At 42.9% G+C, this 23,958-nt stretch overlaps 1 protein-coding gene and 1 long non-coding RNA gene across 3 annotated transcripts; one reads left to right on the top strand and one right to left on the bottom strand.

The window, feature by feature from the left end:
* Positions 1-9,377: 9,377 nt before the first annotated feature.
* On the bottom strand, positions 9,378-21,341 carry LOC121614969. Of its 2 annotated transcripts, XM_041949078.1 has the most exons (5): positions 21,137-21,341; positions 16,007-16,060; positions 15,724-15,841; positions 15,362-15,469; positions 9,378-14,394 (listed from the first exon to the last, which is right to left on the bottom strand). In XM_041949078.1, the coding sequence occupies exons 4-5, from the start codon at positions 15,459-15,461 to the stop codon at positions 10,769-10,771; spliced, it is 3,726 nt and encodes a 1,241-aa protein (XP_041805012.1). In that variant the 5' UTR covers positions 15,462-15,469; positions 15,724-15,841; positions 16,007-16,060; positions 21,137-21,341; the 3' UTR covers positions 9,378-10,768. The 2 variants fall into 2 exon arrangements, with proteins under 2 accessions (XP_041805012.1, XP_041805014.1); XM_041949080.1 differs by lacking the exon at positions 15,724-15,841.
* LOC121614970 lies at positions 20,849-23,697 on the top strand. The gene is made up of 3 exons (XR_006007244.1): positions 20,849-21,945; positions 22,200-22,326; positions 22,526-23,697. It is a non-coding gene; the product is annotated as an uncharacterized LOC121614970 (long non-coding RNA).
* Positions 23,698-23,958: the final 261 nt, after the last annotated feature.

The raw sequence follows: 23,958 nt of genomic DNA, 5'->3' as shown, positions 1-23,958 counted from the left end.
CAAATTCCAAACTTTCCTCCAAAATGGCGTCTCCCAGAGCTGGATATGTGAACCATGTGATTTCCAAAAGCCTACCCCTCCAACCTGCCGCCCAATCATGCAGCTCACCTACAGGACCGAGGAAGGAGAGGAGGGTGAGGGTGGAGGAAGAAAAAACTTTTGAATTAAGAGAAGAGGAAGGTCAAAGTCTGAGAAAAGAGCGGACGAGACAGCAAGAGGAGGGGGAGGAAGAGGAGGTGGAATTTGAAAAAAAGCAAAGAAGGGAGGAAGAAAAATTCCAGGATGAAGATGGAGGAAAGATGTAATGAGCATAAAGGGAGAGGACGAGGAAGGGGGGGTGAAAGATGAAGGAAGAGGAGGTGAAAGATGGACCAGAGGGTCAAATATAAAACTTAAAGGGGGAGTAGATAATCACTGACATGAAGAGGGATGGAGGTGAAAAGAGGGGGTTCAATCGGACTGAGGAGGAGGAGGAGAAATGGAAGAAATGGAGAAGAGCTGAAAGTTGGTTTTGGACCAAGAAAACGAGACTGCAAAACTCAAAAGAAGTAAACAGGAGGAAGAAAACACCAAGATGAAGAGAAGGAAGACAGAAGAGGTGACGTTCGGAGGAAGAGGAGGAGTTGATGATGAAGAAAACTAAAGTGTAAACACTGTAGAAGAGGGACAAAGAGGAGAGGTGAAAGCAGTGAGTGGGAGAGAGGAGGTGAAAGCTGGAGGAAGAGGAGTAAAGGATAGGAGGGCAAGTGACTGATGATGAGGAAGACAGGACAGGGAGGTACGACGGGGGGGAGACCCTCACAGTCTTCATCACAACCTCATAATAACAATAAGAAGTCAAGCTTGTAGTTTCGCCTACAGACGAATTAAAGGAAGAGTCTCATTCACCCTCAGAGGAAGAGTATGAAGCTACAGCCTGCAGCTCGTTAGCTTAGCTTAGCATAAAGACTGGAAACAAGGGGAAACAGTTAGCCTGGCCCTGTCCAAAGGTACCTGCTGTACCAGCAGCAACCAGCAGAGACACAGTTACTGGTCCCGTCCACGAAAGCGACTAAACCGACTTCCTGCTTTTCTGTCTAATATCAGAATCAGCCTTCACACGTCCATGAGAGCACAGTGAGAGGAGGCAGGCAGAAGAGGACTGAATGAAGAGGAGCTGAAAGGCGAGAAGAGGAAGAAGAAGAAGAGAGGTGAAAAAAGTGCACAAAAAGTCAAGTTTCTCCAGACATTTCAAATCTAATATCACAACTCGCTTACATAGAAAATATCAAAGCTAAACATCGGCTCATTCAGAAAACACAACTTTGTATTTTATATGTTGTTGTGGTATAAAACCAGAGGCCGGCCTGCTGTCATGGTGGAGTGAGGTTTGGTTTATTCTTTACCTTTTTCTGTATTTCTTTTTCTTCATCATTCTATACTTAGAAACTTGTGATGTAATATGGCGTCCGTTATTGTATTCATCAGGAAGTGCTCGTTTCTGTGCCAGTGCTCCAGTTTTTGTTCTGTTTTTTAGTTTTCTGTCATTTTGTAAGCGTCTCACAGGATCCGCTGCGAGGAAACACGTCTTTGTACGTTGGTTTATATCATATTAAATCCAGTAAAATGTTCAAAAAAGACAAAATTTACAGGTTTGTTGCTGACACGTTTTTGAATAATGACAGTAATAATAGCTGTTGTGCTCGTGAGTCACCTAAATGTGCTGCTGCTTGATTTCTGAGGTTTAACTACTTGGAGACAATCCAACAGAGAGGTCAGAGGTCAGGCAGTGGACATCCTTTGGTCACGATGAAGATGAAACACGCCCTCCTCGTGCTCGCTGTGTAAATCATGCCTCTTTGTCTCTCTTTGTCTATGTGCTGATGCAAACCACTGGAAGCTCTGGCCCAGATTAAAGAGAGCAGCTCCAGTGAAAGGAGGAGGCCTTTATTTTTAGACGGTCATGTTTAATGAATGACCTTGCCTTGAGTCTCGGCTTGTCGTATTAAAGTAGAGAAGGAGAGGTCTGCCGAGCTCTCACGCATCTGTCACCTCCTGACAGCGAAAGGGATTCAGTTTGGTGAAAATATGACAAGACAGAGACGTGTCCAGGGTCAAAAGGTGACGGCTGATCGAAATGTTCTCGGGTCAATAAGAGACACTTGTATTTTTATCCTTGGCTCACAGTGTGCCGGCGAAACGAGAAGAGCTGGAAAACCTGGCGTTATTATTCCAAGATGGTCGCCTCCACCGCAGGCCCGGTACTGAGGGTGCACCACACAAATGTTGCTTTTTATTCTAATTTAGCAGATTAGATATTTTTGTTGAAGTAATGAGAAAAAGGCTGATTGAGGAATCAGCTGATTGTTGTGCGGTTTATTGTAAAGGTACATTTCTGTTGATTTATCACCATCAGACAGGCAGCAAACCCCCCTGCTCTTATTACACCAGCAGCAAGAGGTGGTGGGAATTAGCTCTTTTTTGGGTTTTTTAAATCTGCAGCCACTTAAATCACCTTCATATTGATACAAGGTGAAGATTATAGCTGTCTGTATGACTGAGTCTGAGCGCTGTTAGAAAGAAATATGCTTATTCCTGACTGTTAGATATTCCCCTTGATTTCACTCTCATGTCTGTGCAATGAATACAACCCACCGCTAGCAGCTGGTTAGCTTAGCATAATGACTGGAAACAGGGGCAAACAGCTAGCCGGGCTCTTCCCAAAGGTAACAAAATCCTCTAAAGCTCACTGATTAACATGTCATAACAAATTTACATAAAAACAGAAGAGCAAAAACAAGAATTTCCCTTTTAACAAAGAGTTATTTGTTGGACTATTTGATCGGCCATCGTAGTCTTTTACTGTGTGAATCAGTGAGCTTTAGCGCTGCTGGGAGGTGGATTTCATTAGTTTAGGACAGAGTCAGGCTAACGCCGTTTGTATCATTATAACATAGAATTAATTGGCTGACAAACCAATTAACAGTTCACTACATTTGCAGCTCCATCATAATGTGATTGTGCTACAGATGATTATCGGTGAGGTGTTCTCTTTGTAGAAACTACGTGTGATAACAACACGACTTCTCTTGGCAGCAAATGTCACTGTGCAAAGCACTTTGCTCAGCACTTTTCACATTTACATCGTGTTCACCTGGTTCAGTTGTGCAGCTCAGTTTAAATTCTAATGACTTTTTGTCTTGTATTATTTTACTTCTGTGTTGTATTTTTCCTTTATTTTGTATTTTATGTCATTGTGGACAAGTTTTTATGTTTTCAGCGAATGTGATGTGTGATGTAAGTAAGAACCAGACGAACAACGTTAATGCTTCTGCTGAGCGTCTGAGCCACATGCTGTGTGTGCGTGTGTGTGTGCGTGTGTAATAGGAGTGTGCGAGAACGACAGTGTGCATATTTTTTGTGTAGCTGTGAGTGTTCAAGCCCCATATTTGTGTTTTTACACCATAGTTGTGCATATGTGTGTGTGTGTGTGTGTGTGTGTGTGTCACAGGCTCAAGCTGCCAAAGTCCAGATTTATGCCAAGATTAATTATGAGCATGTTGTCCAGATCGGGATGAAAACTGACATGACATGTGCAGTAATCACATTACAGCGTCAGACAGCAGTGCTCAGGCCCAGTTCACACACTGCAGGTTGTGATGCAGATGGATGATAAATCCTGCCCCCCCCCCCACATGTTGGACATGCGGCGTCCGAACTGCCCCGCAGGTGTCGAGGCTCAGTTGAGTTTATGTCGAGGTGTCATAGTGGTAATATTCTGGTAAATATTAAACAGATAAGTCCACAATGTGTTTAGCTTAGCTTAGCATGAACACTGGCATCAGGGGAAACTGCTAGCCTAGCTGCATCAGAAGAGCAAAAATCCTCCTCCAAGCCTGTGTGATGATGGCAGCTAGTGATGCTGAAACTTTTCCATGACTGTTCAGTAGTGTTGTACCCCTCTGTTTATTTTTTCAACCATCGTCTTGGTTTTATCTTTATACTTCTGCACACTCTGTGGGACTGTGATACACGACATTTCCAGCCCTCTGTACGTCCTGCACATTTGGTGAACGTGACAATGAAGTTGGCTTTGACTTTGATCTACATTTTGCATCTTGTTAGCTAACAGGCTAGTCACTGATCCATCCCAGAGCCAGAGAGGCTAGCTCGAAGCTAACTGGACCTACAGCATCAGACAGAGCTATGCAGCGCTCAGCAGTTTTGTGTTGACCCGCCAGCTGAGTGGGGACACACAGTGGAGACGGACTATAACGATAACAATCAGAATGTGAAGCTGATGCTGAACAACATGAAGGTAGAGACGTTTTTTTTGTCTCATGAGCTCAATGAACATTTTTGATTCGCTTAAGAGTCCGATATCCAGTTCGTACAACATGTCCACGGCCTGAAATAACTTCTCTCACCTCACAACTCTCAAAGGACACCTGCCAATGCCAGCCAATCAGAAGCAAGCGATGTCTGCGGCTGTATAGATTTCTGTGGTATTAAATAAGATAAGACTTTATTGATCCTCAGCCAGGGAAATTCAGGTGTTGCAGGCAGCAGGTAATAGCAATAGGGAAAACAATAGCAGGGTGTCACACATAAAATCAAATCAGTTGTATGATACTAAAGTGTGGTTTACAATATCCCACTGCACACACACACACACACACACACACACACACATGCACAGTTGACAACGCCTGTGTATTGTCTCAGAATGGTACAACAGTGTGTCTGGACATAAACTGTTCCCCATTGTTTGTTTGTGTGTGTGTGTGTTTGTGTGTGTGTGTGGAGCAGAGTGTGTGTGATTAAACAAGCGCTCTGTCAGCTGACCCGCCGTCACTCCGGTGAATCAGTGTGTTGGAGCTTCAACAAGGAGCTTTTGTCGCCGCTGACGGGACGAAGAATCACACCGCTGTTCCTCTCCCACCATCTCTCTCCGTCTGCAGATCCACGACGAGCAGCGTCCGTTTATCCCATTGTCACCTGAATGCCACTTATCTGCGTCACACTGCAGCAGAGATGGTTTGATGACGGGGGTCACATTTGTGGATTGTTATCTGAAATGAAACCGCCGGCATCTGGAACACAGTGGAGGATGTGTGTGTGTGTGTTGGGCTTCTCCTGGAGGTCGAAGGTCACATCAGAAGGTCCACCCACTGGTGCTGAGAGGGTGTAGCACCATGACATACTCATTATAATACTTTAATTTATATACAGTTAGCTTATTTACAGCAGTTCCAAGATTTAAGATTCAAGATTTCTTTATTGTCATTGAGCATGACATGTCAATGAAATTTGCATTGCACCCCCCATGATAGAAACAAGATAATAAGAAAGATAAGAAAGATTATAAAATAGAATTAAGATACTAGAATAAAATAAACCAACATGCAGTATATTCGTAAATGCAATAAAAATATACCAGAAATGAAAATATACTAAGACAATAAAAATATACTGAACAATAAACAATCAAATCTGGAAGTGAAATGTGCCAACAGAATAAAATATAGCAGTGAAATGAACCAACACCAGCTGAAAATATACTAAAATGTATATACTGAATGCAAATGGCTGAGCATTTAGTTAAGTGTGTGTGTACTTAAATGTTAAGTACACAGAAGGTGCAGGTGGAGGTGAAGGTGTAAAAGTGCGGTGTGCAGTGGCTCACAGTCCTCACAGTCTCTCACTCCAGTGGGGGGCTGCTGGGGGTGATAGCTCTGACAGCTCTGGGGAAGAAGCTGTCCCTCAGTCTGTTAGTGGTGGTGCGGATGTTCCTGTTCCTGATGGAGGCGGTACAAACAGTCTGTGGCCCGGGTGGCTGGGGTCCGTGGCGATGGATCTCGCACTCTTCCTGACCCGGCCTTCATATATAGAGTCTAGGTCAGGGAGGGGGCGGCCCACGATGCCCTGTGCAGTTTTAACCCCCCGTGCCAGTTGTTTCCTCTCCTGTGCCGTGCAGCTGCCGTACCACACTGTCACACATCCAGTGATTCGAGTCTTTTTACTTCTATCAGAATATTACAGCCCTGCTGCTTTTACTAAAGGAATAGATCTGAATACTTCTGCCACTTCACCTGGTATAGATTCAATCATAGAACAGGACACATCATTATAGTCCACGTAGCATTTAACCCAAGAGATGTAGAACTACTGAATACTGAATGTTATAGAAGACAGAGAGAGACAGAGAGAGACAGAGAGAGAGTGGGACAAACACCCCATCGAAACCCTGCACACAGAGATTTGCAAGAGCATCCTCAGTGCACAGGAACACCCCCAACAATGGATGCCAAGCCGAGCTGGGCCAATCCCCCTTCTAATCAGCATTCAAACAAGAGCCATCAAATTTTATAAACACCTTAAAACAAGTGACCCCCCCCTCCTACCACTACAAAGCTCTGCAATGCCAAGAGGAGAACATGGAGAAGAGCCCCCTCAGCCAACTCATCCTGAGGCTCAGCTCCTCTCAGAACAGCCCCCACACAATCTGGACCCCCCAAATCATAGAACAACAGAAACAACATTACATTATTGGACATCTACAACAACAACACAAAGCAAACTTCAATGTTATTTGGCTCTAAACAGAAAGTACACGGTGGCAGAATATCTGAGAGACACTGAGGAAGACTCTGACCACGAACAGACTCAGTGACCACAGCTCGGCCACAGAGACGGGCAGACACAGGCAGACCTGGCTGCCCAGAGAGGACAGGTTGTGTCAGCTCTGTCCACACAGACAGGTGGAGACAGAGACACACTTCCTGCAGCACCGCAGCAAATACGAACAGGCGAGAGCAGAGTTCCTCTCAAAAATCAAAGTTTCAGTCACTGACTTTGATTCTCTGCCTGATCAAATTAAAATGCAGCACATCCTCGGAGAGAACAGAGTCAGCAGCTTAGCAGCAGCTAAATATGTCAAACTGTGCCCCAGCCTGAGAGACGACCATCACAACACCTGACACACCTGACACACCTGTCACACCTGTCTATATCTACAATCTGTTTTTGTTTATTATTATTTAATTATTATTTAAGTAAGTATTATTTCTGATCTAATTTTATGTTTATATATCTAATCTATCTAATCTAATTTTATGTAAATTATCTGTTATATATATTTTTTACTCAATAACTTTTACTATTATACTTTATATTTGGCTTTGGCGATATTGTTGATCTTCAGTCATGCCAATAAAGCTTATTGAAATTGATATTGAGAGAGACAGGCTGAGAGAGAGGGACAGAGAGAGAGAGACACGGAGAGACAGACAGAGACAGAGAGAGACAGAGAGAGACAGCCAGAGGAGAGTGATACTGCTGAATCCTGACAGCAAGGCTCTAAACATGATTACAAGAATGGTGACCTGGTCTCTGAATCTGATGGGAATCCAGTGTGAAGACCTCAGGATCAGTGTTACATGAGACCGTGTGGAGAACCTGGTCAGAAGCTTGGCAGCAGTGGTTTGAACCACCTGTAAATGGTTTAGGGATGTCTTATTGAGACAGGTAAAAGGGGAGTCGCAGTAATAAATGTGGAAGGGGGGGGGGGGGGGGGGGGGGGGGGGGGGGGGGGGTCAGGTGAGGGGAGTGGGGGGTGAACAACCTGTTAGTGATCCTCGGAAGGCGAGCTGCCAAGGATCTGAAGGCCTTCCATTGTTTGTATGATAAACACAGACGCCAACCATTTCTGTAGGTGAAAGAAGTACTCAGAGCTTTGACCAAAGTAAAAATACTCCATTACAAGCAAATGTCCTGCATTCAAAATCCTACTTCAGTCAAAGTAACAAAGTATTATCTGGTAAATACACTTTAAGTATCAAAAGTACTCCTTCCCCTGCGAGCAGTGTGTTAGTATATATTAGATAATTAGATAATATTAGATGTTAATACTGAAGCATCAATGTTAGAGCAGCATGTTACTGTTGGAGCTGCTGCAGGTGGAGCTACTTTCAACTACTCATATACAGTTAGCCAGTTCAGTCCAGTGTAGGAGTCGGGCCCCTCCAAAGGGTCACAGAACACATTTGGGGGGGGTCATGAGATGATTAATGGGAAAGAAAAGAAGAAAAAAACAAAGTACGGATACACACATTTTTTTTCTTTTCTCAAATCTTGGATTTTTTTTGTGAAATATTGTCAAATGTTACCTGTTTGGGCCTCAAACTGTTATTTAAATGAAACCATGTGAGAAATTTAGTGGAGAAATGTTTCTTTGACAATGACTCAGCTTAATAACATACATACATAGGCCTATACCATGCCATATGTACTTTGTGTGCCTATTAGTTCATTTAAACACATGATACTCCTGCTCAAAAAGAGGATTCATTCTCAGTGAAGAACCTTGGAGCTCTAATCTGCCTCTATACCTGCCAAAGAGCAGTTAATTTAAACACAAGATACTTGTGCTCAAAAAGAGGATTCATTCTCAGTGAAGAACCTTGGAGCTCTAATCTGCCTCTATACCTGCCAAAGAGCAGTGATTCCTAACACGTCTCTGGGGGTCATCAGGTGGAAACCTCCCTTCAACAGTGTTTCGCCTACTTAGTCCCACTACACCTCCAGGAGGTTAGGCAGTGAACTCCGGCGTCCCAGAGTCACCCCCCCCCCTAGTGCCAGTTCACACTGCTCCTACACAATCCAGACAGCACTGCCACGTTCAACTGACCCAGAGATGCTCCAGGTAGTGGCCAGTACCGATGCTACCATTTAACTATTGCTAATGCTACTGCTAACCGCTAGGAAGAACAGAAGAAGACAATACAGTTCCGATGCTACCATTTAGCTAATGTTATGTGCTAACCGCTACCTGCTAAGAGGAACAGAAGAAGACAATAACGCTAGATTCACCTATACTGTTAATGTTAATTGCTAGCTACCAATACTAACTGCTAAGATACTATCATACTCTCACCGCTTTAGCTATTGTTAGCTGCTACAATGCTACCACAGGCCTAGATGCCACATGTAACTGCCGATTGCCACACTACCATCATCTACCCCTGCCTCTCACCAACTGCACCAAGAAAAAGCGGGGTGGGAATACAAACCCTGGTTCGGGTAGGGGGTAGAAAGTTTAGAGGGTGCTGAAGATGGAGGCCTAATCCACAGACTAGATTTAACAGCTCTATAAATCCATTACAGCTGTCGAGTCGAGTAAAAACTACAATATTTGCCTCTGAAATAAGGGAGTGGGAGTATAAAGTAGCATTAAATGCAAATACTCAAGTAAAGTTCAAGCACCTCAGAAGTGCACTTTATTTTTTTGTGCTGCTGCAGGATGGTCTGCAGTGCAACGACTGACCTGGAAGCTTCTGCAGGAGAAAACAGCTGCAGAAGGCGTAGAAGGCACTGACACATGAGACCACAGACAACACTTCTATTTATTTATTCTTTATTGTTTAATGATCTTTTGGCGGGGGCCATCGTGAACAATAAAATGTGAAAACATCAAAGTCGATATACATCAGTATCAGGACTAATCAAAATGATTCAGATTGTCATCATGTTTTCAACTCTTCAACAAAACAAACTTTAACTTTTAAAGTTTAAAGTAGATAAAACATGTTAAAATAAGATGATAGCGCAGTGAAACAGCTGAACAGTGTAAACTGGGTACAATGGAAATAGATTTAAAAATAAAAAGTCTCTGATTCAGGTGTGTTGCAGATGTGATCCATGTTGAGATATTTTACTGGCTCCAGCACAGAATTTGATCACACTTGATGTAAATACATTGATTTTTTCCCTTTTCCCATCTCATTTTCTTAAAATCTGTACAATATTGTGCACAATCTGCTTTTGTTTCTCACTGCATCGAAAATTAAAATCTGTTGAACCTTGAGCAGCACTGTGAGTGCACACAATGGCTGGAAGCTGCTGATCATTTTAATGGTGCTGAAATAAGATGACGAAAATGTTAAACATGTTGCCAAAACCCTAACCCTGCTAAACCTCAGGACTGGGCTGCAGCATCTCTTAGTTAATCCATTACTACGTTTGAACATAGAGTCCAAAGTTCTATAGTAGTTTAGCAGTGATTTACTAAATTAAGTTGCACAATTGAAGCTCAAGACATGTTTTAGTAAATTTCTACCTTTGCAATCAGTTATGGAGTCGATGATCCCAGGACTCTGCCCAGGTCTTTGGCTGTCCCTGATCTTGTTGTGTTCATAGTAGCGATGCCGGTGCTGACCTGCAACCTTCCTGACCTGCGGGTTCACCCGTTGTATGTGTATAAATGTGAGAGACAGTTCATGTCTTTAATGAAGGGTAACTTGGGCTCAGTCCTGACAACTGACATTAAAGTTGGTGGTTTGAAGGTCAGGTCGGGTTCAGGTGGTTGATTAACTCATATTTCAGCTCGGCTGGGTGGTGCTGATCGGCTCTCATAACGGGTTGAGTGGGTGAAACTCTGACCCACGCTATCTATTTCTTAGTCTGGTGGGATAGCGGCGCGAGTACCCCGTCCTGGTCTTCGTTAATTTCAGAATCAGTGTTGTCTTGGTCTGGGTTAGTATCAAGCTCACTGTTTTGGTCTGATTTTAGAATCAGTCCTGGCCTCATCTTGGCCTGGATCACGTCCATCTCAGCCTCAACTTGGTCTGTATCAGACTTGTGGTCGGTCTTGTCTTGGTCGGCATCAGTCTCTGCCTCGTCGTCCGGGTTTTCACTGATGTCTATCAATCTTGTTCTAGTCTTGGTTTCTGGCACCGGTCTCACTGCTGTCCAGGTTGGTTTTGTTCTTTGTCTGGCCTAAAGTCCTATGCTAGAAGTCAGTAGGTGGACTCTGGAGGAGTTTCTCTCCTCTGCCTACTCTAGCCATGCACTCTGCTTTCCCTTTCATGTCCATCAGCGACTGAACTCGTTCCTTCCAGCCTGACTTGGCCTCTTGCTTCTCTCCCTCAATCATCAGGTCAATGTACTCTGGAGTGGAGAGGGGATCCGGCTTCAGTGCTATCTCTTTAAGTCTGTTTAAACACTGAGCAGACTTCTGGATCAGGGTCTCCACCTCACCCTGCATATGATGATAATCATCGTGCAGTTTCTCAATCACTCTCTCGACAGACATCTTACCCTCTTTGGCTTTATAGTTCTTTTCTTTCAGCTCTTTCATTGTTCGTTTTTCTTTAACTTCCTGATAATCCCATCTGTACTTCTGATTATGATGTACTCTCCAATGACATTTGCCTGGACACTGTCTACAGTATCCATCTGATCCCATTGCAGAACAGTGTATTTTATCGTCATCATTTGAATAGGGACAATCATCATGACAGGTGAAATGACACTGCTGACAGTTGGTGAGGTGACGTCCAGTTCTAGAAATGTCTATTTGAACAGGCTTTTTAACAGTAACTTCAAACTCAAAGTTTCTGTCGATCTCTGCCTTGTGGTTTTTCACTTTTTCAGCTGTCTCTTTTATCTCCTCAAGCTTAGCTAACCCAAGTTTAACCTGCTTCTGCAAAGTTGCAACTGAAACCTCGAGCTGCCGTCTTTCTCTGAGGACCTCTTTCGTCAATGTAAAGCTTTTGGTGTTTATGGCATTCAAAGCAACAAAGAACCTCTTCATGCTTTTTGTCCCCATGTCCCAAAACATCTCATCAAAGCCTTCATCTTCATCATCCTCACTCATGTTTTCTGCTGCAGGAGATCTGTTGAGTGCAAACAAAGCTGAATTGTTGAATTTGAAGTGAAGTGGCTCCCCTTCAGGTGTTTTGGGACATGGCACACCTGAAGCATTGATTGCCTCTAGAACTGGAGGGCGCTGGCCGTCTACAAATGTCACCAGAACCCTGATGTTTTCTGCCACATCTTTGCCAAAGATTGAGAGCACAGAATCAAACACATATTTCTGTGTTGCTGTGAGTCGAGCTAAAGCAGCCTGAGCTACAAAACACACAGCGTCAATCTCACTGACCCCACACTGAGCAGAGAAGAGCTCACGCAGCTGTTCTGTGATCTTGTCTTTTTTTATACCTCCAGCATCTCCAAACCCTGGTGTGTCCACAACGGTGAGAGAGAAGGGGATTTTAAACCCCTCCTGGTGGTTGATTTTGTACACTGTGACTTCAGAGGTCTGGCTTTCAGCTTGTGATCTTGACTGATCCTCATCAATTAATTTGAATCTGAAATTGTCCTTCCACTCCACACCAACAATGTAATTGATCATTCCATTGATGAGAGTGGACTTTCCTGATCCTGTCGCTCCAAGAAGCATTATTGTGCGATTTTGCCTCATGCTTTCTTTGCCTAAGTTATACCGCCGGCATCCATCTATGCCCATGTCTTCCTCTTCCAGAGGCAGTTTGTAAACTGAGGGAGATGTAGAACTTATCCTTGTGCTAATATGTCTGAGGAATTCGGCAAAACGTGCAAATTCGCGTTTTGTTGTGCAGACATTAACAGCGATGCTTTCTTTGCTTCTTCCAGCTGCACCACAATCACATCTGACCCTGACAACATAGTTTGTCTCGGACTGAAGCCCTGAAATGATCGCATTTTCAGTGCCTGACATCATTTGGTTCCACTGGAGTTCTTCCTCTTCCACCCTGTTGTCCGTTTTGACGTACTCCACGATGTAGCTCAAGATGTGGACACCTTGTCCAAGCTCAGCAGGTTTCTCCCAGCTAACTAATATCTCACCTGAGTTTAGCTCAACTCGAGGTTTTCCAGGAGGGCTGCAAGGTAAGGTTTTAACAGAACCACTGACCTCCTTGTCTGGTCCAACACCTACTGAGGTTACTGCTCTGCATCTGAACGTATACTTTGTGTCAGGACTCAGATCTCTCACTGTGACTTCTCCAGCTTTTGATGCCGTCTTTTGTTGCCATCCATCCTCTCCAATGACACAGAACTCAACAGAGTAGGAGGTGATGCTCATTGCTCCAAATCTGGGTGGAGAAATCTTCAGTGTCACACTGTTGTGGTTTATGTCACTTACTGTGACTGTTTCAGGTCTTGAAGGTGGCTCAAAGTTGTCACTGACAGAAAAGCCATCTTGATAAAGGTAGATGCTGGAGCCTTTCTGCGTCTCATTTGTTAAACCAGTCATCAAAAACTTCATGTTCTGGTTCTCCTTGTTGGCCTCTGCGAAGTCACTGAAGAGCTTTGCCTTACTCCTCATTGTATCTGCTACCTCTTTTGAGGCGTACCATTGTTCCTTCTCTACATCACGAGGGTGCGAATCTTGAAAGTCGTCCGGTTTGGTTCTTTGTTCTAAGTAGTTTGATAAAGCTGACAGGTACGGTTCAGCACTCTCCAGTGAGGTGAAAACAAAACACACAGCATGTTCTGCACTGAGTATTTCCTCATGAAACTTATTTTGAGATGGGACGATACTGGTGTTCTTCATCATGCTGGTGAAAGACTTTAAAGTAGAGATTTCTCTCTCTTTACAGTTCATCCACTCGTTCAGGTTGTTGCTGTTGAAAGGAGAAGAACGTCTCTTCTTCAGGATCTCTGCGAGCACAGCCTCCTCTTCTCCTCCACCTCGGATTGATGGAAGTTTCTTTGCCAAAGTTCTTTGGAATTCCAGCTTGAACTCAGAGCACATCTCTTGAAAGGTTTTAATCTTTTTGACAATCTGTGTGAACTGCTTTGCAGTGGTGTTTTTCAAAGCATCATTACACCTCATTTCCAGCTCACTGAAGTCCTCCAGGACACTCTGTGATTCTTGAACTAATCTTATACTTATCTGACGGACAAGTTTCGCAGCTGAGGAATCTAAACTTGTCAGTGGCAACAGCCAGACTTTCACTGGTACAGCATTTTCTCCGTTGGCTCCCAGTAATTTTGGCAGGCTTTGGTAGACTTCTACCGCATCCTGAAAGGATGTAGGAGTTTTCTGAAGGGAAAAGTCTCCAAAGAATCTGCAGGAGAATTTATTAATATTTGCTCTGTCCTGATCTTCCATTTTCAGTGATCCTTCTCCCTCTATTGCAAGGCAAGGAATCTTCTTGATCATCACCTTCAAGTTACCCTCAATGTCTTGATGATTTTCTCTTTCAGACACCTCACGGTCAAAGACAAAGAAGGCTTGTGCCCCGTAAAGGACGCCTGTGACTACATGTGTTGCTAATCCTTTATCAAAGACACCCGGATGCTTCACATTTCCCAGATGATTCATCGACAGTTCCTTGAACTTTGTGGTGGCCTTGTATTTCAGTGTTACCCTGGCCTGATTTTGGGAAGTCTTATGATCATTCAGGTATTTGGCTGATCCGTCAACCTCTACCAGTCCACCCAAGAAACTTGCTTTCAGAGAGGCATCAACCTTTAACGCTGAAGCTTTATGCTCAATTGATTCAGATGCAACTATCTCAAAGTCAGTGTTAGGTTTTGGCATTTCTCTTGTATACTGTTCCAGGTCATCGTGATCCCACAGTGTCATGCCTGCCAAAAAGAAGAGGTAGAAGTTACCTGCAATTTATTGCATGACAATATGGCTTGGAAAAGTCTTTTAGACACAAGTAACAGAAACGCTGAGACTAACAGCAACTACAGTCCTGCAGCTTTTCTCAAAGAAGGCCTTACCAATTATGGAAAACTGGTTCTTCCAACCATCCCTTAAAATGTGTTGGCAGAAAAAAGTGATGCATGATATCAAAGTGCTGAGTTGAGTTTATGTGTAAGAAACAAAGAGGCATTGGATTCATTATTATTCATGTTGTTGGTTAACTCACTGGAACCAAAAAAGTTTTCAGTAATGAATAAAGAAACTTCAGGAACATCTGAAAACCAAATCAAATCCAAAAGTGACATTAAATTACCTGCTGAATGTGTTTTCAGGGTTCTACAGAGAATAAACTTCTTCTTGCTGTTTGTGGCCAATGCAGCAAATTTTTAGGGGTTGTAGTTAATTTTTCTCCTTCTGGTTTTATGTACACAAGCTTGTAACGCTGATGTGTTATCAGAGAACAAGATGTGTGTACAGGAGGATTTCACATCCATCCGTTAGGAGCTCCACCTGTTGGTCACCAAACACGGTCGATGTAAAGGATTTACAGGACCAACTTATTTAAGGTCTCCAGGACACCAGTAATGTATTTCTTCTCGTTACATCTCTATCTGATCAACTCACAACGTGACATAATTTGGCTCGGCCTGTAGCAGGGCAGTCACCGCTAGCTTTTATGGGATAATTTGCAGAACTGCTTTACCTGGCTTGTAGCTTCAGAACTTAATGATAGAATTTGCTTTTTTGACACTAGTGGGAGTTGCCAGGAGCAGAATATTTCAAATCCTGTTCCTTTACGTCCCCAAGCTAAATGCTTTGGTTAAATGTTGGTGTATGTTACTGTAAACTCTTTAAGTTTCACTGTGGTTCAGTTGTATTTAATACATTTGTGTGAGTTCTTACCAGTGATGAGTGAATCTTGGCGGCAGTCGTACAGCATCCCGAGGCCGATTGGTCGGCCGAGCGCCGCCATCTCTATGGTTCTGCTGGCTTCAGAGTCCATCTCTTAGTCTAGACCAGAGAAAACGAGAAAGTATGTTCGTTCACTCCTGTGATCCAAACCTCATGATGCTATTTTAAATGATTAGTATGTTTCCAGTCTGAAGACTGTTTGATCTCCTGTGGATTCAGAAACTTGTTTAACCTTTTGGGCAGATGAACTCCTGCAGACCCAATGGAGAATTCAAAAACAATTATATTTTTACATTTTCTGAAAAGTGACAGTGTTTTGTGTTTCTTCTTCATTGTTAGTATCATTTACTTACTGCTGCAACAAGCCAATTAAACATACAACCAATGAACACGTTTCTAATCAGCTGTTCTTATCAGAATGCTTTGAATAGAACTGAGCCGATGTCTTCATCTGATGGTTAATTTCTTTTCCTGCAAACACAATCGTGGACATGCAAAATGTGAATGGGTTAGAGTTGAATTTTCACAGTGTGACACAGACAATAATGAACTTGACAGTCTTGACTGTTTCTTTTACCAAAATAAAATAAGAATTAAACTGGCAGAAGAACAGTAAAAAATAAATCAAATACGTACCGCCTGTCAGCTGCTGCTACACTGACTTCCAGTCCGGACCAACATGTGCTTTCCCTAACAGAAGATACGTTTTTATGGTTAACTTGCAACAAAAATTCAAAGTCTCACATTTTTAGAACAAACCATTTACATTCTAAGAAGCTGGAGCAAGTAATAATTCTATTAAAGCAAAACAAACTATTTTCACCTTATAAAGCTGTTCTGGGGGACGTGTTAGCAAAGAGATGCTAATTACACCCAGCAGACACAGAGCAACATTATCCTCCCTTCGGACTCTAAAATTAAAATAACGGGCCGTATTCACATGGCGGCCATTTTCCTCTGACGTCTCGCTCGTGGTGGGAAGCTCAAGTGCTGTGATCGAAACGATAACGTCGCACTGTTCCTGTCAGGGAGTTGGGGACTAAGGGAGAACTATGGGGTAGAACCCAAATGCAGACACACAAGGGGGCGCTCGACTCAAATTAATAAATTTATTAAACACAACGAAAAAAAACACAACTAAGGAAACTATGATTAAACACACACTCGGGGCAAGGGCTATACATACAACGACGGCAACACAGGGAAACAATAAATAAACACAGATAACGCAAGCTACGGAGCAGGGGAAAGACTAAGACAACGCAAGAAACTCACTAACACATAACGTGGCAGGACTATAGACAACGACAAGACTATGAGCAAATTATCAATGACTAAAATAACGAGCAGAAAACGCGAGGAAGAAACAAACTACTATGGAAGACCTTGAACTTAACAAAACCTCGGAAACAAAAATCACTTCCTGAAAACGAGGAAAAGTAACACTACTATTAAATAAAACAAAACCAAGGAACAATCTAACCAAGAACTGAAATTCAGCTATAACTAGCGAAAACAAAACAAAGCTTGACTATACAAATATAATAAAAGGAAAACTCACAAGGAACAATTCACGGACATGAATACAGACAAACCAAGGGGTAACACAGACAGGGACCAAGACACGGACATGAACTAAGAAAACACAACAAATAACACTCACTATGGGGCTATGGCTATGGTAGTGGCTAAGGCTGTGACTATGACTACGGCTGTGGCTATGGCTATGGCTATAGCTAAGGTATACGGCAAGGAATTTACAGACAAGCTAACGCAGACAACGACCCAACAAAGACAGGGGGGAAGACACGGACTTATATACACAAGGAGGATCACTAATGACACACAGGTGGAAACAATCAGACAATCACAGGGATGGAAAACACAGGAAGTAAAGCAACCAAAGACGCATAACATTGTCAGGAAAGCTGGGACTAAGGGGAACTGAACCCAAATGCAGACACACAAGGGGGCGCTAGGTTCAATTAATAAATTTATTAAACACAAGGAAAACTCAAGACAACTAACTCTCAGGGGACTAATGGCTAACGACACACAAGGGTAACAGAATTCACACAACAACGACGCAACACAGGGAAAGACAACACATTAACACAAGACACATGAAAGCAAGGGACGAGACTATGAATAACTATCGAAGAATAAGAAAACGAACAGAAAACGCTCCCGAAGGAGGATAACACAAAACGGAACTGACTACTGAAAGAACTAGATAAGAAAAACTCACAACTCAAAATACATTCCTAGAAAACAGAGAAACAAGAATCTAAATAACAAAAATAATCAAACAGAAAATCACTCTTTATCGAGGAGAACACATCGGCAAGGCTATGAACTAAGAAAAGAAAACAGAAACTAAGTTATTAATGTAACAAACAAATAACACGCACAACAGAACTATGGCCTGGGAAACTCAACACAGCTAGGGAATGGCAGACAACACTAAGAATGGGTACACTACACGAAACAAGACATGAACACGAATGAAGACAAGAACAAGACGATAAACTAACTAGGACTGTGGCAAACTAAAGACGAAGACGAACCAAGGAACAACTCAGACCTGAACAGAAACACAGACATGAACAAAGGTGACGCAACAAGAAACACAACTCGGACATGACAAAGGAATCACAATGACAAACACTCACTTACTGGCTAGGACTATGACAAGGAATCATGGGCAACAAGGATACATGGACTTGGCTATGAGACACAGACAACGACCCGACAAAGACTGGGGAAAAGACACGGACTTAAATACACAAGGGAGGAACACTAATGACACACAGGTGGAAACAATCAGACAATCACAGGATCAAACACAGGAAGTAAAGCAACACAAAGACACATGATATGAACCTTCAAAATAAAACAGGAAGTAACCAAAACCAGGCAAAGACAAGACACAATGGGAAGCTTAACAAAATACAAACAAGACAAGGCAAGGATAGAGACTAATACAAAAACATGGCATGACTGAGACAACACTAACTAAATGAGGCAATGATGAGGATCGAACAAAAGGAACACTAAACAGACCGGCGTGCCTGGCACGGGTCATGACAAACATCACCCTTCAAAATAAAACAGGATGTGACAAAGACGAGACAAAGACAAAGACGACACACAATAGGAAGCTTAACAAAAACCAGCGTGCAGAGCACGGGTCATGACAGTTCCAGACTGTAAGTGGTATAAATGCAGGCTTTCTGACAAACGGTGATCATTTCGCTGCTTTCTGATGGATCAGCAACCGAAAAGACAACGATGGTGAAAATCGTGAGAGACGTCGGGTTGTGTTTGAACATATTCAATAGCTGCTGTTAGACACCAGCTTCAACCACTTCTTTCCATGAATTAATTCTGGAATATCAACACACATCTTGGACACAGGAACACATGGAACACATTTCTGGGCAATGTTCCTACAGGCCGGTTAGTGCTGAGTGAGCTAACAGCTAAGAAGCTAAAACCTCCTTCAGAAGGAGAATAAGGGAAGGAGCCTCAATGCTGATGTCAAGCTGCTAACATCAGACAAAGTCAAACTGCTGCAGAGTCAGTTTGTCTGGAAGAATCAAAAGCAGGAGACTAAACAGCTGCCAGTTCCAGCAGCTACTGAGTGAGCTTGAGTCAGACTTGTACAAACTGTTGGAAGAATCAAGTTTTCCATAACAGACGCTCTGTCAGAAGGGTTAGAAGTGACTGGAGATTTGAATATTGCTTTATTGAGCTACAATGTGTAACCTGAGACCAGAGTGAAGAGGAGCTGCCATCTTTTAAAAATGTTCTCTTAAACATGCTCTAACTGCCACAATTTTCACTCTTTGCACATCATTTTGGGTCAAAACGCAGCAAAAATTGGTTGTGGTCGCACACGTGTAGCTATGGAATCGAATGGACTGATGCATTAAGCTCAGTGATCCTCAAAGCGACAGGAGTTCTGGCCCATTGACTGCTGTTCAAACACCCTCCAGTCTCCTCTGGGCAGTTTGTGCTGGAGGCTGCAGGCAGCAGAGCGGTATAAAGTCGGACGGACAGTGAACTCAGCAGCCTGTTTGAAGCCTCTGACATGCAAATATCTGCCTCAGCGTGGAAACAAAACATTCAAACGAGTCATTCTCAGGCAAATGGAGCGTGGCGGTGAAATGAGCTTCTCATGTGTCCGCTAAGCTAACCTGCAGCTCCCCGCTGCTGCCGACACCTTCACATCAAAGACCACGCAGAGAAGGACGGCATCTGATCTGAGTCCGTATTTAATCAAAATCTGCTTGGATCTAAGAGGAAGTTGTAAAATGTGTAGTATGTTAACAACCAAACAGGTGCAAACAGGTGCAAACAGGTGCAGTTTATTAAACAGCAGCAGAGATTCAGTCGTCTCAGTCAGACAGGAAGTCAACGAGTCAGCAGAGTTCTCTAGAAAAAAAGATTTTCTGTTTACAGTCGCTGTTTTACCGTGAGGTTTTTGTGTGTATTTTGTGTGTATCTTTGTGTGTATCCTTGAGCTCTAATGAACATGCTGACTGTATTTCCTTTGTTCACATTCATGTTTACTTGCTCATAGTTTTCTGCTTCACAAGCTGTGATGGTGCATTGTGTGTTTGTGTGTCTGTGTGTTTATGTGTCTGTGTCTTTGTGTCTGTGTCTGTGTGTTTGTATTTGTGTGTCTGTGTCTTTGCGTTTCTGTGTGTTTGTGTCTGTGTTTGCGTCTTTGTGTCTGTGTGTCTGTTTCTTTGTGTCTTTGAGTCTGTGTGTTTGTGTCTCTTTGTGTTTGTGTGTCTGTGTCTTTGTGTGTCTGTGTTTGTGTGTCTGTGTCTTTGTGTGTCTGTGTTTGTGTGTCTGTGTCTTGTGTCTTTGTGTGTCTGTGTTTTTGTGTTTGTATTTGTGTGTCTTTGTGTGTCTGTGTCTGTATCTTTGTGTGTCTGTGTTTTTGTGTGTGTCTTTGTGTCTTTGAGTCTGTGTGTTTGTGTGTCTGTGTGTTTGTATTTGTGTGTCTGTGTCTTTGCGTGTCTGTTTGTCTTTGTGTCTTTGTGTCTTTGTGTCTGTGTCAGGGTGTTCATTCTGTAAATAGAAATGTATTCATCAATACACACACTCTGTCCTGACTGAACCCTCTGACAGATACTGTTTGTTATTTTCTCTGCTTATCTTTGTTCATCTTTGTTGTCTTTTTGTCCAAATTAACGTCTTGACAGCTTCTGACAACTGGCGTCAGACCCTTTGCTTGTTCCCATTGGTCAGTGCAACTGCACGTTCATTCTGAGTGAAGCTTTGCCTTTGACACTGGTTCTTATGTCTTAATGTGTTTAGCTGGGTTTGATTCAAACCTGTTCGATGCCTCCCTCTAGTGGTCAACACAACACAGTGCTTCAAACATCGACTACAAATGCTGCTGCTGCTGCTGTCAAATCAACTGTGTCCAGAAAAACACCCCAAACTGCTCAGAAATGAAGCCCAGCCAGTAGCTGCTGAAATCGACACGTGGTTACTGGTTCAGGACACAACGTGACCGTGTTCTTTAAAACTTTTGATAGTTTATTGCAGGAACACATCAGAATCCAGAGCAGCAGCAGTGTGCGTCACATGGACGGGCCGGAGCCAGAGGGCAGAGGACAGAGGACAGAGGAAGGCCTGTGGCCTCGAGGCTGCTCCTCGGCCTTGGCTCCGGCCCGAACACCCCCGCTGCCAGTCCCTGCCTACAGGAGAACCGTCAGAAAACAACATTAAAACAACAAGTGGCCTTACCGGGACGTGGTTTGTTGGAGACCGTGCTGAGTGTCACACTTTCACTTTCGAGGAAGAAGCTGAGAAGCAGCGCAGAGCGAACCCAGTAAACATTTCCTCGACCTGCGTCGAGAGGAAGACGTCCAATCTACGTCGCGTCACGTCGTGACCTTAATTCGACAGTTTTTCAACATGATAAAATGATATCTGAGTAAATATGACATAAAAAATAATGCATTTTAGAACGGGTTAACTGATTAAATACTGCCAGCAAACATTTTCTCAACCCGCATCCAGATGACGACGTCCAGTCGACGTCGCGTCACGACTTTATTTAGACTTTTTTTCGACATGATAACATTAGGGGGGGATACGATCTCAAAGAAAACATATTTAACTGAAAAAAACACTGTCAAGAATGATTTCAAGCTATCTGGTGCTGTGTGGAGATAAAGACATCCAGTCAACGTCCAGTCACATCAGGACGCTGATTTCACGTCTGCTTAACGTCGGGCAGCCAGGTTGATTTGACGTCTATCTGAGGGGCTGAGATGACCGCGGATGACCGACGTCATTTCAACGTCTTTTAGATGGCATCGGTTTACGTTGTTAAAAAGTATTCAAAATGATGGAAACATGTTTGTGAGCGGAAGAAAACAATGCAGTACCATCATGTCTATTGGCAATGTGGGCTTAAATGTTTGTTATTGTAGCATCCATCTAGGAACTATTTTCCCTCGCGTAGTGAACGCACCTGGCTTCCGGAGCATGCCGCGGCGGCGCAGCGGCAGAGGAATTAGTTTGGAGGAGAAGACAAACACGTGGGAAAGGTGAACTCTGAAACATAGTCTAATTTAAAATGAAACTGTGTTAGGCAAGACATTATGAAATACATCTTAAACTTTTGATTTTGTTGCTGCATCGTGTAATGGTACAGATAGCTGTTTTTTGCTGCATGTTATTCGTAACCGAGCGGCGGCTAACAGTTAACGTTAGGCTAGCAGGCGAAATAGCAAGGCCTACTGTGTGAAACAGCCGTGCTCTGCGCAGTGACCTTTTGGAATTTTTTTTTTTTTTTTACCAGAAGTTTACAAGAACTTTAATTGGAAAATAAGTTTCCTGGCCTCAGCCCTAGTTCCTCCTCCCCCACCATAACAAGCTAGCTAGCATGTGCCGACACTGTGATGGAGGAACAAACCTTTCTCTCAGTGGTGAGTAATCAACTGAGGAGTTACTGCATTTAGTTTTCACAATTAAATTGTACTCGAGTAACGTTTTTATTAAAGTAGCATGTTAAAACCAGAATACTTATCAGCTTTTTCTTGTCCAAACAGTTGAGAGCAATTTGGGAAATAGGACCTTCTCCTTTGGCTGTATTGTCTGATATGCTCAATGTTCTTGCTATTACAGGATGCTGATGAAGACAGTGTGTCGCAGGACCTTTCTGTTCAAAGCCCGAAGATCTACAACATCAAAGCGAACACGTCAGAGGATCCAGACAACATCGGCATTGTGGTGGAGGGCGTGAAAGTTCTAACTGCTCTGGGTAACTTTCCAAGGGCCTGCCCCCTGCTGGTTGGGTTGACGTATGCTGTGAATCTTGCCTATCCAAAGGAGCTCAGGTGCACGTTTGAAGTGTTTCAGAAACTTCTCCTTGAGCTGGATAGTTCAAAGCTCTCCCCAAAAGTGAACAGCCTCAGGAATAAGCTACTGGCTTAAGAAAGGGGACCCTTGCTAATCAAAAGGGAATTGACAAGTCACTGTTAAAACTGACACACAAGACATCGTGAAATGCTTGAGTTTCAGTGAAGTTAGTCAACATTAGGGCAATTTCAGTCAAGTTTGGATTTCTGCGTGTGCATTTTTTCTTGAAGTACATTACAAGTCCAATGTAAATGTTGAATTTTTCTGTGTTATTACACTACAATGTTGTTAAATGCTTCCATGCCAGTGGATGGCACCACACATTCAAGAACCACCCTTTCTAAGGACAGACCCATTGTTGTCATATGTGGTAATGTGGCCTGTTGCATGGCTTTGCATCTGTTCAGGTTGAGGTACATACATGTCTGTCACATGACCCTCGTTGTGACATTTTGTGGACAGTCCATGCTGGCTTCACCATTGAAGGGTGATGATCTGCACGCTGCAAAACTCTGGTGTGTTGTAATATATCATTTGCACTTTAAATAATCTGTTTTTTTATTGAGTTCTGTCTTTCAACTTATTGTTAGACTAGGAAAATAAGTGTCACGGAGTCAAGGGCCCCAATACAGTGACATGATGTAGCATAAAAATACAGCAAAAGAAAATAAAGGTGTTCATGCCACATGGGTCTCACCCATCTCTCACATTATGTCTTGCAGAATGGCTGAGGTGTTTCCCCAGTCAACCTTTACACGCATACCCGTTCTGTGCTCTGCATGGCCCTTAAACATAAGGTGGATTTTTATGTGATTGATAAAAAGAAAATGTTGAGTCCTAGTTAATTGTTGTTCATGTAATGGTTCTAAAAAATCATATTAACCATACTTTGACCGGAGTGGCATCATGTTTTTGACTTGATACTGATATATGTATATTGCCCCTTCTCTGTTTGGCATTTTGCACTTGTTGAGTGCTAAATAAACATGTTTTAAAAAGATGTTTATCTGCTGCGTGTGATGCATTGTAATCTGTGGATGTTTCTTGATGCCACAGTTGACTTAAGTTTGGTCAGGATATTGAGTAAATTAGACACAGAAAAATTATGGCAACAAAGTGACATTCAATATTGAATAGATTTAAAATCCTGTGGTACAAATTAAAACTTAAAATTAAACAATTATTTGAGGTACAGACAA

Source organism: Chelmon rostratus, chromosome 12 (genome assembly GCF_017976325.1).
Source record: "Chelmon rostratus isolate fCheRos1 chromosome 12, fCheRos1.pri, whole genome shotgun sequence".
NCBI lineage: Eukaryota > Metazoa > Chordata > Actinopteri > Chaetodontiformes > Chaetodontidae > Chelmon > Chelmon rostratus.
Note: the sequence above shows the minus strand (reverse complement) of the source record. Positions and strands in the feature narration are given on the sequence as shown.